General features: G+C 41.4%; 1 protein-coding gene across 1 annotated transcript in view; it reads right to left on the bottom strand.

Moving 5' to 3' along the window:
- The window catches only part of LOC143276610 (bile acid-sensitive ion channel-like), a 237506-nt gene that overhangs the window by 127132 nt on the left and 95374 nt on the right, over window positions 1-15000 (bottom strand). Inside the window, exon 2 of the mRNA XM_076581220.1 lies at window positions 11438-11664. Within this exon, the coding sequence (XP_076437335.1) occupies window positions 11438-11631 (194 nt within the window). The 5' untranslated portion in view covers window positions 11632-11664. The remainder of the gene's footprint in view (window positions 1-11437; window positions 11665-15000) is intronic.

Genomic DNA, 15000 nt, shown 5'->3' with positions numbered 1-15000 from the left:
GCAGTGCTCAACTTCTGGAGACATCTTCCCTTGCAACACCTGTGGGAAGTGCTGCGCATCCAGAATCAACCTCTTCTCCCATATGAGGACACACACCGACAGATAAGCTTGCCTGTCTACTTATCCGTCGGTCCGACGGGAGACTGCATCATCATGCTGCACACGTGTTCTTGCTAAAAAAATAACCTGGTAACCTCCAACGCAATTCAGACACGAAAGTAGGTCTAAGTCTTCAAACTCTCCATAATCTAAATATCTCCTTTCGGTTCAGAGGAGATGAAAGGAAAGCACATGAAGGTAAAGAGAGAAAGCAAAAAGTATAAGCAGAAATAGACACCCTGACCCCGGACCCTGACTCTGACCCCTGACCCCCTCACCCCTACCTCCAACTGCAGCCCCAAGGAAACACCCCCCCAAATTCAATTCAGATCAGTTTCTCAAAAAGGCGTCACGTCACTGCGTTCAGACAAACCCATAATTAATCATATGCTACACCACATCTGCTAATATGTGTGTATATATATATATATATATATATATATATATATATATCTACAGATGCCTGACCAGCAGAATAACTCAACGTGTTTAGTCAGCCCTTGAGGAGAAAAGAAGAAGAAGAAACAGGAAAAATAAATAAACGAATCGATACATAACTACTACTACTACTACGATTACATAGATGAAAAAAAAGGATTCTATAGATAACACACACGCACGCACGCACACACACACACACACAAGCACACACATACACACACACGCGCGCGCGCGGGCACACACACACACATTCTCTCTCTCTCTCTCTCTCTCTCTCTCTCTCTCTCTCTCTCTCTCAGAGACACACACATATATCTATATCCATCCATCTTTATATATATATATATATATATATATATATATATATATATATATATTATATACCAAATAAAAAAAACAAAAAAAAAACAAAAACAAAACAAAACAAACACAATAACTATCATCTCGTGAAAAAAAAAATCCAGAACGAAAACAAAACAAAACAAACAACGACAAACTAATCCCCTTTGGGTTTCGGAGATGAGGAGAAGCACATCACCTTTGTCGAAAACAAATTATGATAAACAGAAGCCTTCCCCCCGCCCCCCCCCCCCCCTCCCCCCATACACTTGCCCCTCCCCCTCCTTCCCCCAGGAAACAGAGCAACACAGACAGACAAACAGACACACACACACACACACACACACACAAATAAAGCAAATAGTGTTAACGCACAAGCGAAAAGGCAGTACTGGTCGTCTTTCTGCACAAATGAAGTTTTCAATCACAAAGATATGCAAAAGGTATGGGAAAAACTAAAATCAATGAAAAATGGAATATATTTACCACAATGCCCAATTAAACTGGACCATACAGATCTACCTTCAAATATTGAAAAGGCAGAAGTTTTTGCTGACATGTTTGGTAATCACAGTAGAATCACTGGTTTGTCAGAAGAAAATAGAAAGTTCAGAGAAAGCCAAGAGAAAAATGAAATATACCAAGGTTCAGAGAGCGTAAATCACCTATATATAAATAGTGAAATAACACCAGATGAAATAAAGGAATGTCTCTCAAATCTCAGCAGCAAAAAAACAGCAGTTGGTTTAGACGGAATTTCAAACGAAATGTTGAGACATTTGCCTGGAAATTTGACTGATTTCTTACACTTAATTTTAAAGAAATGTTGGTCTGATGGTGACATTCCTCTTGTATGGAAACAATCAATTGTTGTCCCAATACACAAACAGGGCAAACGCAGAACAGATAAAAACAGTTATCGACCAATTGCCTTAACATCGCATGTATGCAAACTAATGGAAAAAATTGTTCTAAAAAGACTTGTTCATTATTGTGAGAAGCATAGTGTAATTCCTGTAAACCAAGCTGGCTTTAGAAAAGGTAGATCCTCCACAGAACATCTAGTCAAACTGACTACACAGGTAAAGCAACAGTTTGCAAGGCGAAAAAACGTACTAGCGATTTTTTTTGATGTGAAAAAAGCATACGACCAAGTGTGGCACGCTCGACTTTTATATAAACTGAAAAATATAGGTATCACAGGCAACATGTATGATTATATTAGAAGTTTCTTATCAGATAGATTTATACAAGTAAGAATAGGAAATACCTACTCAAACCCCAGACAATTACATATGGGGTTACCACAAGGATCAGTAATTTCGCCAATTTTATTCAATATATTATTAGCAGATCTACCTAACAAGCTAGCTAAAGATACAGTCTTGGTTCAATTTGCTGATACATAGTTCGAGAAGTGTCATGACAAATTGGAAAATACGACAGGAACAGCTGTGACTGAAGAAAATATAAAACACGGACAACTGAATAAAATCACAAACTATAATGACAAAAATGGCAACATTCACTAAAAAAACAGCAAGTGAATGTACTTGTGCTATTGATTCAGGCCAAACGACCAGAGAATTTGCACCCTTTTAAAAGCTAATGTGTGTGGGTGTGTGTTGCTTATGTGCAACCACCTGAGATAATGACTCACGGTTGCGAGTTTCTTTTTTTTTAAACTTTTTTGAGAATCTTGAAAAGTTCAACTAATTCAGCTCTTAACAAAGACATCACAAAGTTCTAAAATTTCGGGCAGTGTCTAAAATAACTTCTCTCACACAAGCAGCTGGGGTGTCAGTTACAAAGAACTTGTCATGTGGTCTGGGAAGGGTTAGCATCTGTTACATCAAAAAACTCGTATCATACACGTCAAGAGTATTTTTCATTCATGCTTTCCACTTTCATTTTTTTATGTATTATTGTGTGTGCAAAGCACGCGTGAATGTGTAATGGTGTGTGATGTGTTAGTGTGTGCATTTGACAATATAATGTAGTGGCTAGCAGTGTAAGCGGGCGGTGTTTGTGATTGTTGAGTGACATGCAGGTGTCTTAGCGGAATCGTGTGTGGAGAATTTAGCAGTATGAAACTTTGATTGAAAGAGGAGGGAAGAAGAGCAACGTTTAGAGTATGCGACGAGAGAGAGAGATTGGTAGAAGACGAGGAGAGACGAGAGAAGAGTCTAATGACATGAGAACAAGATAAGATGTTGTTGGAATTTGTGCATGCGGAGTTATGCAGTGCACGCATTGCAAACGAATGCTCTCTTTCGACAAGGATCCAGAATGGAATACAGTAAAGTCCTTTGTGAGCTGGATAATACAGATTTCCCAGGAGCCAGATCACCCTTTTTGTTAAAACCTAGGATTCCAGCTCCCATGGAAACAGATTTCGCACATTAATAAAAATATAAAGAACGGATCCAGATCTGCAGTAAGCATGTGAGTAATTCGGTAGGCGGCTTTGGGGAAGGATTCCATCTCCATTTCAATAAAAAATAATAAATGGAAAAAAAGTCCACCTTTGCCGTCAGCTTGAAGCAAACTCAAAGCCTGTGAATAGACATCTTCTAGAACATGTCCTGAACAGCTCTCGCTGCAAACGCTGTGCTCTATGTGTAAAGACGTTTAAAACAAGGAACCTGGCCAATAAGGAGAAGCGTCAGATAGGAGCAGTGACAACTTTGGAGACATCTCTTGCAACATGTGGGAATCTGCCATCCAAATCACTGTTCTCCAAAGGACAACGGCAGATAAGTTCGCAACTTATCGTCGGTCGCGGGACCTTCATGCGCACGGGGTTCTTGCTAAAAAAATAACTGGTAACCAACGCAATTCAGACCACGTAATGTAGGTCATAAGTCTTACACTCTCCATAATCTAAAATACTCTTTCGTTCAGAGAAATGAAGAAAGCATCATGAAGGTAAAGAGAATTAGCTAAAAAGTATAAGCAAAATAACTATACCCGACCTGACTTGACCCTGACCCCCTCAACCCACCTCCAAACGAGCAGCAAGGAAACCCCCCAAATTCAATTAGATCAGTTCTCAAATTTGGCGTCCAGCAGCACATGCGTTCAGACAAATACACATAATAATAGATCACACCATCTGTATTAGTAATTAAATTTATGTATAAATATTTCTAAAAATATAATATTATATCTAAAATCTAACTGATGTCATGACCGCAAATAACTCAACGTTTTAGTCAGCCTTGAGATAAAAGAACAAGTAATTCTAAAATAAATACGATCGATACATAATACTCTACTACTAGATTACATAGCATGAAAAAAAGGATTTATAGATAATATCAATGCACGCAACGCACTACACACGACACACATCGCAACAATACACACCACGCGCGCGCGGGGCACAACACAACATTGTCTCCTCTCTCTTCAGAGTACACACTATATTATATCATCATTTTTTATATACTTAGTATATATATAATACTATTATATATTATAATAATTCTTATACCCAAATAACAAAATACAAATACAAAACAAACAAAAAAACAACAAACCAATAACTTTTCGTTGAAAAAAATACTTTTCCAGACGTAAAACAAAACATACAAACAACGCAAATAATCCTTTGGGTTTCTGAGTATGGAAGATACCTTTTCAACACAAATTAATAACAGAAGCCTTCCCTCGCCCCCCCTTCACCCCTCCCCCATTCCTTGACCTCCCTCTTCCCTAGAAAGACACTAAAGGACAAACAGTACAACTACAGACACACACACACACACACACACACACACACCGAGCTATATATATATATTAAAAAAAGACAAATAAAAAGAATATAGCAAGTGAACAACAAACACAATATATAAGAGAGAGAGAGAGAGAGAGAGAGAGAGAGAGAGAGAGAGATAGGGGAGAGAGAGAGACAGAGAGAGAGAGGGAGAGGGAGAGAGAGGGGGGAGAGAGGGAGGGAGAATAGAGAAAGAGAGAGGGAGAGAGAGGGAGGGAGGAGAGAGAGAGAGTGTGTGAGAGAGAGGGAGGGAAGGAGAGAGAGGGAGAGAGGAGAGAGAAGAGAGAGAGAGAGAGGCTGAGCCAGAAGATATGAAATAGATGAAAAGATAAAAAAAAAAAACATTGAGAAGCAACAACAACAACAACAACAAATAAAGACACAGACAACAAAAACGCCGAGCTGATAACTCCGATAATGCAAACGAAAAGTGAGAACGACAGCAAAGGAATAAACATTAGCATACTGATTTCTGTGGGTCAGGTGTTCTCGTTCATTCGAAAAAACATAGACTGTCCTTGACATATCAACTGAGATAGGGAGAGAGACAGAGACAGACAGAGAAAGAGAGGGGAGGAAGAGAGAGAGAGAGAGAGGGAGGTAGAGAGAAAGAGAGTGGGCGAGAGATAGATTAAGAGACAGAGGTAGAAAGGGAGAGAGAGAGAGAGTGGGGGAGAGAGAAAGAAAGAGAGAGAGGAGTGTAAGAGAGAGAGACAGACAGACAGAGAGAGACAGAAAGAGAGAGGAAGAGAGACAGAAAGAGAGACAGAGAGAAAGTGAGGGAGGGAGAGAGAGAGAAAGACAGAAGAAGAAGAAGAAGAAGAAGAAGAAGAAGAAGAAGGAGGAGGAGGAGGAGGAGGAGGAGGAGGGAAGAAAAAGGAGGAGGAGGAGGAAGAGGAGAGAAGGAGGAGGTGAAGGAGGTGGAGGAAGAGGAGGAGGAAGAAGTGGAGAGAGAGAGAGAACGAGGGAGAGAGAATGAGAATGAAAAAAAACAACAACGAAGAATCACCCACTGAAATAACATACAGAATTCAATACCATTTTGGTGGCCAAGAATCACGCTTTCGAGTGTCATTACGCTGTCTTTTTCTTTCCTTAAAAAAAATCTAGCATAGTGTCACATTTAATCGATTTTTTTTCTCAAGAACCTATTTCCCCCCCAGAAGAGTTTCAACAATCTGTATTCCAGAGGTTTTGAGTTCCACAGCATTGATTATATATATATATATATATATATATATATATATATATATATATATATATATATATATATATATATACACACATAAGTTTATGGCAGGGATTTTCTTTGTTTTTTCTGTCTGTCTGTTTCTCTCTCTGTCTGTCTGTCTGTCTCTCTGTGTCTCTGTCTCTGTCTTTCTGTCTGTCTGTCTGTCTTTCTCTCTCTCTCTCTCTATGTCGCCGCGAAGTTATTCTGCTTTGTAAAGAACAATTCTCTGCGCATTATACTATGATTAATCGCCCCCACCCCCCATTCCCCTAACACAATAAACCATTCCTTCCTTCATTCATTCCAATCCCTTTTTTTGTGAATGCTCTTGCAGCCCAACACAATAAACCACTCCTTTCTTCATTCATTCCAGCCCCTTTGCTTTCTTTTGTGAATGCTCTTGCAGCCCAACACAATAAACCATTCCTTCCTTCATTCATTCCAATCCCTTTGGTTTTTTTTGTGAATGCTCTTGTAGCCCAACACAATAAACCATTCCTTCCTTTCTTCCTTCATTCATTCCAACCCCTTTGTTTTCTTTTGTGAATGTACTTGTAGCCCAACACAATAAACCATTCCTTCCTTCCTTCCTTCCTTCATTCCAACCCCTTTGTTTTCTTTTGTGAATGCTCTTGTAGCCCAACACAATAAACCATTCCTTCCTTCCTTCCTTTCTTCCTTCCTTCATTCATTCCAGCCCCTTTGCTTTCTTTTGTGAATGCTCTTGCAGCCCAACACAATAAACCATTCCTTCCTTCCTTCCTTCCCTCCTCCCTTCATTCAATCCAACCCCTTTGTTTTCTTTTGTGAATGTACTTGTAGCCCAACACAATAAACCATTCCTTCCTTCCTTCCTTCCTTCCTTCATTCATTCCAACCCCTTTGTTTTCTTTTGTGAATGTACTTGTAGCCCAACACAATAAACCATTCATTTATTCCTTCCTTCCCTCCTCCCTTCATTCATTCCAACCCCTTTGTTTCCGTTTGTGAATGTACTTGTAGCCCATTGTAGCCCAACACAATAAACCATTCCTTCCTTCCCTCATTTATTCATTCATTCATTCACACAACAAACCACTCATTCATTCATTCATTCCAACCCCTTTGTTCCCTTTTGTGAATGTACTTGTAGCCCAACACAATAAACCATTCCTTCCTTCCTTCCTTCCTTCATTCATTTATTCACACACAAACCACTCATTCATTCATTCATTCATTCATTCATTCCAACCCCTTTGTTCCCTTTTGTGAATGTACTTGTAGCCCAACACAATAAACCATTCATTCATTCATTCATTTATTCATTGTATTTGTTGTATGACGCATAAAGCTTCAAGAATATGTGCAATAGCAAGACGTCCTAATAGATAAATATCAAATAAATGCATTCGCTCTCTCTCTCTCTGTTTCTCTCTCTGTCTGTCTCTCCCTAGCGCGCGCTCGTGCTCGCTCACTTGCTCTCTCCTCCGCATGAGTCTATCTGTCTGTCCGTTTGTCTGTCTGTCTCTGCGGGATGTGGGGTGGGGTGGGGTGAGGGTGGGGTTCTGACCTATATAATGCTATAGATATGAACTTAATCAACTGAAACCTTTCAAACATGGAATAAATGTATTTATCTGCTGCAGAATCTGTTCGTGTAATTTTCACCTGGCTTAAAAAAAAAAAAAGTTTTAGATCAATAATTTCATTTTCTTCTTCTTCTTCTTCTTCTGTATTCGTGAGCTTCAGCTCTTCAGTTCACTCGTATGTAAGAGTGAGATGTTCTTACCCGGCCATGCAGGCAGCCATACTCCGTTTTCGGGGAAATGCATACTTTACATGCTCTTGTTTCCACAATAAGCTAAACGTTGACATGGATTACGGGGTGTTTCACACGCGTATTTGATCTTCTTCATGCAGATACCACACAAAATAGGTACAGGCACTAGCAAGGTCTGCACATATGTTGATCTTGGAGATCGGGAAAATCTCCACACTTATAAACCACTAGGCTCTGTGATGGGGATTCGAACTGAGGACACTCAGACTGAAAGTCCAACGCTGTAACCACTCGGCTGTTGGGTCTGTCTTTTTATTTTGTTTTAATCCTTTGTATCTTATGTATAGTTTTATTTTCATTCTGTTTCACTTATTTACGTATAATTATACTCATATGGGGACTACAACAATCATGATAACAGTAACAACCACAGCAATATCAATTCTGTCATTTTATCGAAAACGCCCACTTTGTGATGAAAAGGTACCCACGAAAACGGAGTATAGCTGCCTACATGGCGGGGTAAAAACGGCTATACACGTAAAAGCCCACTCGTGTACATACGAGTGGACGTGGGAGTTGCAGCCCACGAACGAAGAAGAGGAAGAAGAAATGATGAAAAGGTAAATCAAAAGATAGAAACAACCACTGTTACTTAGTTATACGCCTGCACTTGACTTCCTCAAGTGTCACGTTCTTCTTTATACTGGTTCACCCTTAGCTTATATCACAGACTGACATGAGGTTACATTTGGGCCAACAGCAATGTGAGAGCTGTATGATCAATGGTTTCTCCAATGCAATGGGGAGTCATTTGCTGCTTAATCTTTTTGTGAAGGACTGTGACTCTCAGACTAGGAGGCAAGATTGCACTGGCTCTTAGTGCTGCAGTTTTGGGGAGTGTGGGGGGGGGGGAGGAGGGAGGAAGGGGGGGCTTGTTGGCCTTTGGGGACCATTCCAATGCAGACCGTTGTAAAGCCATCTTGGGCGAGGGAGTGGGGATGTAACTTGGGCGAGACACTCTCCACTCTAATCAAATTCTAGCCCCGATAGTTGGGACAGCAGTTGCCTTCTCTGCTCTTTTGAACGTTTTAGTCGGACACGACTGTCTATCTGTCTATCTATCTGTCTATCTATCTATCTATCTATCTATCTCTATGTGTGTGTGCGTGTGTGTGTGTGTGTGTGTGTGTGTGTGTGTGTGTGTGTGTGTGTGTGTGTGTGTGTGTGCGTCCAAGTCATCACTCAAGGTCTGGTGGAGACATTCTGGAGAGTGTAGGATTCGACCCTACACGCTCAGATTCTCTTGGCGGAAGTGTGTGGCGGAAGTGTGTGTGTGTGTGTGTGTGTGTGTGTGTGTGTGTGTGTGTGTGTGTGTGTGTGCGTGCGTGCGCGTGCGTGTGTGCGTGTGTGTGTCCTGTGTCTGTCTCTGTGTGTGTGAAATTCCATTGAATCCTTTCGCTTTTTGCCAGTTCTTGGTTTGCCTGTCATATTTCAACGACCCTTTTAATCGTCATCATTTCGTGAGCTCCCGACTCAGCCCATGTGCGAGTTTAATTGATTAATTACGACACTTTGCAAATCGTCTGAACACAGAAGCAATAGCCTAAATAAACGACAGGAGTTAGTTACTGAGTTCCTGATTCTTGTCACGCAGAAAAGACGAAGTGTTAGAATTTATTGATCATAGGGGACAGAGTGTGCCTGGAGTGTGTCTGTCTGTCTGTCTGTGTAGAGATTGATTTTCGCTTCGTCGATTGTCTGTTACGTCTGTCACGCTCTGTCTGACTGTGCGACTGAACAACTCTCTCTCTCTCTGTCTCTGTGTGAGGACACGGACTCATGCACTCACGCACGCACACACACACACACATACGCACGCGCGCACGTACACACGCACACACACACACACACACACACAAGCGCGCAAAACCCCCCAAAGAAATGCACACACATACACACAAACACACTACTACTATTACTACTACTTCTCGTTCTCGTCGTCATTCTCCGCCTCCTACTGTTACAACAGCAACAGCAGCAGCAACAACAACAATAACAACAGCAACAAAAACGCCTCCTCCTCCTCTTACTACTACTACTACTACAATAACAGCCATAGCAGCAGCAACAACAGCTCCTCCTCCTATTACTACAATAACAGCACCAACAACAGCAATAACAACAACTCCTCCTGCCCCTACTGCAACTACACACACACACACACACACACACACACACACACCAAGCACATGTTATTTATGTTAAAATGTATGTATGCAGCGTGTGTGCGTGTGTGTGTGTGTGTGTGTGTGTGTGTGTGTGTGTGTGTGTGTGTGTGTGTGTGTGTGTGTGTAGTCACATTTTGGTGTGTGTATGTAACATAGATATAATGTTTTATGTTAACAAAAAGCGTTTTTGGAAAGCACCAAGAGCAGATTTCTGGATAGTGTGCTATATAAGTATTCATTATTATTATTATTACAACAACTTCTCCTCCTCCGCTTCCTCCTCCTCCTCCTACTACAAAACACAACAAAAACAATAGCAATAACAACAGTGGAGGTGGAGTGATGGCCTAGAGGTAACGCGTCCGCCTAGGAAGCGAGAGAATCTGAGCGCGCTGGTTCGAATCACGGTTCAGCCGCCGATATTTTCTCCCCCTCCACTAGACCTTGAGTGGTGGTCTGGACGCTAGTCATTCGGATGAGACGATAAACCGAGGTCCCGTGTGCTAGCATGCACTTAGCGCACGTAAAAGAACCCACGGCAACAAAAGGGTTATTCCTGGCAAAATTCTGTAGAAAAATCCACATCGATAGGAAAAACAAATAAAACTGCATGCAGGAAAAAATACGAAAAATGGGTGGCGCTGTAGTGTAGCGACGCGCTCTCCCTGGGAAGAGCAGCCCGAATTTCACACAGAGAAATCTGTTGTGATAAAAAGAAATACAAATACAAGTAACAACAACTCCTACAACTCCTCTTTCTCCTCCTTCTGCTACTGCTACTGCTACTACTACCACTTCAAACAACAACAAACAACAACTCACCCTCCTGTTCCTCTTCCTCCTCCTTCTCCAATTACAACAACAACAACAGCAACAACAACAACAACGCTACTACTACTTCAAACAAGAACAACAACAACTACTACTACTACTAAAAACAACAACAACAACAACTACTACTACTTCAAGCAATAACAACAACAAGAACAACAAGAACTACTACTATTACTACTACTTCAAACAAGAACGACAACAACAAACATCAACAACAACAACAACGCTACTACTACTTCAAACAACAACAACAACTACTACTACTACTAACAACAACAACTTCTACTACTACTTCAAACAATAACAACAACAACAACTACTACTACTACTACTACTAACAACAACACCTACTACTACTACTTCAAACAATAACAACAAGAAGAACAACAAGAACTACTACTACTACTACTTCAAACAACAACAACAACAACTACTACTACTACTACTAACAACAACAACAACAACTACCACTACTACTTCAAACAATAACAACAACAAGAACAACAAGAACTACTACTACTACTACTACTACTTCAAACAACAACAACAACAACAACTACTACTAACAACAACAACAACTACTACTACTTCAAACAATAACAACAACAAGAACAACAAGAACTACTACTACTACTACTTCAAACAACAACGACAACAACAAACAACATCAACAACGAACAACTCCCCCTCCTCCTCCTCCTCCTCCTCCTACTACAATTACCGACCTTCGACCTCGGTACAGCCTTGACCCCACGATGGAGGGAATGCCGTGCATGGTGGAGTGACGGGCATAGTAGACCAGCAGGTCCCGGACGGCGGGCTTCTCTCCGTCTTCCTCGTGGGAGGAGTCCTGTTGCTTCAGCACTCGTTTCTTCTCGTTGTACTCCGCCAGGTTCATCTCCAAGGCCGGGTCCGGCATGGTGGTGGTGGTGGTACAGTGGTCAGGAACACACTGGACCACACACACACAGACACAGACACAGACACACACACACACACACACACACACACAGAGTTTCAGTTTTCACTTTCAGTTTTTTGTTTCAGTTTTGGTTTCTCAAGTTAGGTTGCTTTTTGTGGGTAAAGGGTTGAGATTTTTCCCATCTCCCAGGTCAACATATATGCAAACCTGCTTGTGCCTCAACCCCCTTCGTGTGTATACGGCAAGCAGAAGATCAAATACGCACGTTAAAGATCCTGTAATCCATGTCAGCGTTCAGTGGGTTATGGAAACATAAATATACCCAGCATGCATACCCTCAAAAACGGAGTATGGCTGCCTACACGGTGGGTTAAAAACGGTCATACACGTAAAAGCCCACTCGTGTTCATACGAGTGGACGTGGGATTTGCAGCCCACGAACGATGATGAAGAAGAAGAAGACATGACTCTTGATTTTTGCCCAGACAGATAGCACGCACACTCCAACCATGATTCTGGGGCGGTGCCCTCTCTATTGGATTACAAATCATCATTTCCTCTTTCTATCTACCTCTCAACCACACCACACCACACCACCCCCAACCCCCTTCCCGCCGCCTTCTCTTTACTGACGACTATCAAGCCTCTCTCTCTCTCTCTCCTTTCCATTAAATACGTGTGTGCTGTTGTAACTGATGTAGATTAGCAAGGACAGATTGGAAGAAGGGGCCATGCCTAAAATCTTAATCACTGAATAAAAAAAAAATTCAGTTCTGAGTTCTGAGCTCTCTCTTTCTCTGTCTGTCTGTCTGTCTGTCTCTCTTCTCCTCCGCTCTCATTTCAAGAATTAATGCACACCGCCACTTTTATCTCTCAGTTTCCATCCACTTTCCCCCCCTCACACGTCATCTATCTTATGTCTTTTTGTATAATCTCATCACTCCCACTTCCATTTCTCCTTTTCCATCAGCCTTGTTTCCCTGCTACACATTCATAACGCGACTTCTTACTGCCATCTGTCGTTTCTCACTATATCTCATGCTGGCATGTCGACACAGATCCAAAGGGAATGATATGGGTTGATTGGAAACACACACAAAAAGTAGTAGTCATGTCTCGTTTGCTGCAGAGAAGAAAAAACAAACAAACAAAAAACAATTAATCTCTCAATTGTTATGTCTCGTTTGCTACAGAGAAAACAAACAAACAAACAAACAAACAAAAACAATCTTCCAATCGTTATGTCTTGTTTGCTACAAAGAAAACAAACAAAAACAATTAATCTATCAATCGTAATGTCTCGTTTGCTACAGAGAAAACAAACAAACAAACGAAGAAACAAACAAACAAAAAGAATTAATCTGTCAGTCGTTATGTCTCGTTTACTAAAGAAAAAACGAACAAACAAACAAACAAAAACAATATTTCTTCTTCTTCTTCGTTCGTGGGCTGCAACTCCCACGTTCACTCGTATGTACACGTGTGGGCTTTTACGTGTATGACCGTTTTTATCCCGCCATGAAGGAAGGGGGTGTGCGTACTGGGTATGTTCTGGTTTCCATAACCCACCGGAAGCTGACATGGAATACAGGATCTTTAACGTGCGTGTTTGATCTTCTGCGTGCGTATACACGCCAGCGGGGTTAAGGTCTGCACATGTGTTGACGGACCTGCGAGATCGTAAGGGTAGATGTGTGTGTGTGTGTGTGTGGGGGGGGGGATGTAGTATGTGCATGCATGCGCATTGGGGTTGGGTGTGATGAAAAGAGGTTGTGAGGGATGACTGAGACAGGGAAGGATAAACGGCGTCAGATGTTAAAAGGAAGAGCCGCGAAAGATTGGACTGACTGCGAGTAAAGTATCACTGCCTCAAACATTCCTGCAACAGGATAAAGCATGCTTATTATGACAAGCACAATCATTCAAAGGTAGATACCAACTGGACTTTGATTCAAACAATCAGAAATCTGTCGGAGTAATGGATAATTATTCAAAACATCTTCCAAGGACAAATACGTGTTCTGTGGAAACTGGTGAGCGAGCTTTTTAAAGACGAGTTGGTTTGTTCTTGGACACTCGACAAGAATGTGATAGACATTTACTTCTTTCCCCAATAAACAATGTATGTTTTTGCAATAATTTGTACGAAGGGCATTTAAACGAAATCGATAAATCAAACTTATAATCGGTCTTGACTGGGAGACAGAAAGATTATTCAAGAAAGCCTTGGGGTTGCTCGCTGTAACTGCCTTTATAAAGAGGTGGTAATATTGGCAGTCTGAATCTTTTAGCCTATTCTTAAGTCGATCAAGGGAAACTTTCTCACTACATCTATAACATTCTTGTAAATCTAATGGTATGCTGAGAAAGATTGAGCCTTCACATCTGCGCGCTGCCTTTCTAGCAGCCTGATTTTTCACGCTCATTATTATTCAAATTAAACAGGAATACATGAACAGACACAGACACAGACACAGACACACACACAAATGAATAAAAACGTTACCAGGAATGCATGAACATAAATGGAGCATCAGATGGACAAGAGTGTTAGTGGGGTTTGGAGAAAGGGAGAGGGTGTCTAAACAGTGGACGGGGGGAAACCTTTCATTTTCTGATTTTTGCTCTTCCAAATTCTGCTGCCCATCTCTCTAGCAAATTAACATGTCATGGACTACAAAGGTTCGGTTTTCAATCTGCCTCTTTGTTGTTTGCCCTTTGTGTGTGTGTGTGTGTGTGTGTGTGTGTGTGTGTGTGTGTGTGTGTGTGTGTGTGTTCTTTCTTTCTTTCTCTCTTACTTTAATTTAACGTCTGTTCACTTTAAGCGATATTAGACGTGTGTGTGTGTGTGTGTGTGTGTGTGTGTGTGTGTGTGTGTGTGTGTGTGTGTGTGTGTGTGTGTTCTTTCTTTCTTTAATTTAACGTCTGTTCACTTTAAGTGATATTAGACGTGTGTGTGTGTGTGTGTGTGTGTGTGTGTGTGTGTGTGTGTGTGTGTGTGTGTGTGTGTGTTCTTTCTTTCTTTCTTTAATTTAGCGTCTGTTCACTTTAAGTGATATTAGACGTGTGTGTGTGTGTGTGTGTGTGTGTGTGTGTGTGTGTGTGTGTGTGTGTGTGTGCGTACGCGCGCGCGCGTATGTGTGTGTGTGTTTGTGTTTGTGTGTGTGTGTGTGTGTGTGTGTGTGTGTGTGTTCTTTCTTTCTTTCTTTCTTTAATTTAGCGTCTGTTCACTTTAAGTGATATTAGACGTGTGTGTGTGTGTGTGTGTGTGTGTGTGTGTGTGTGTGTGTGTGTGTGCATGCGCGCGTGCGCATGTGTGTTTGTGTGTGCGTGCGCGCGCGCGCATGTGTGTGTGTGTGCGTGCTG

Source organism: Babylonia areolata, chromosome 32 (assembly GCF_041734735.1).
Source record: "Babylonia areolata isolate BAREFJ2019XMU chromosome 32, ASM4173473v1, whole genome shotgun sequence".
In the NCBI taxonomy this organism is placed as follows: domain Eukaryota; kingdom Metazoa; phylum Mollusca; class Gastropoda; order Neogastropoda; family Buccinidae; genus Babylonia; species Babylonia areolata.
Note: the sequence above shows the minus strand (reverse complement) of the source record. Positions and strands in the feature narration are given on the sequence as shown.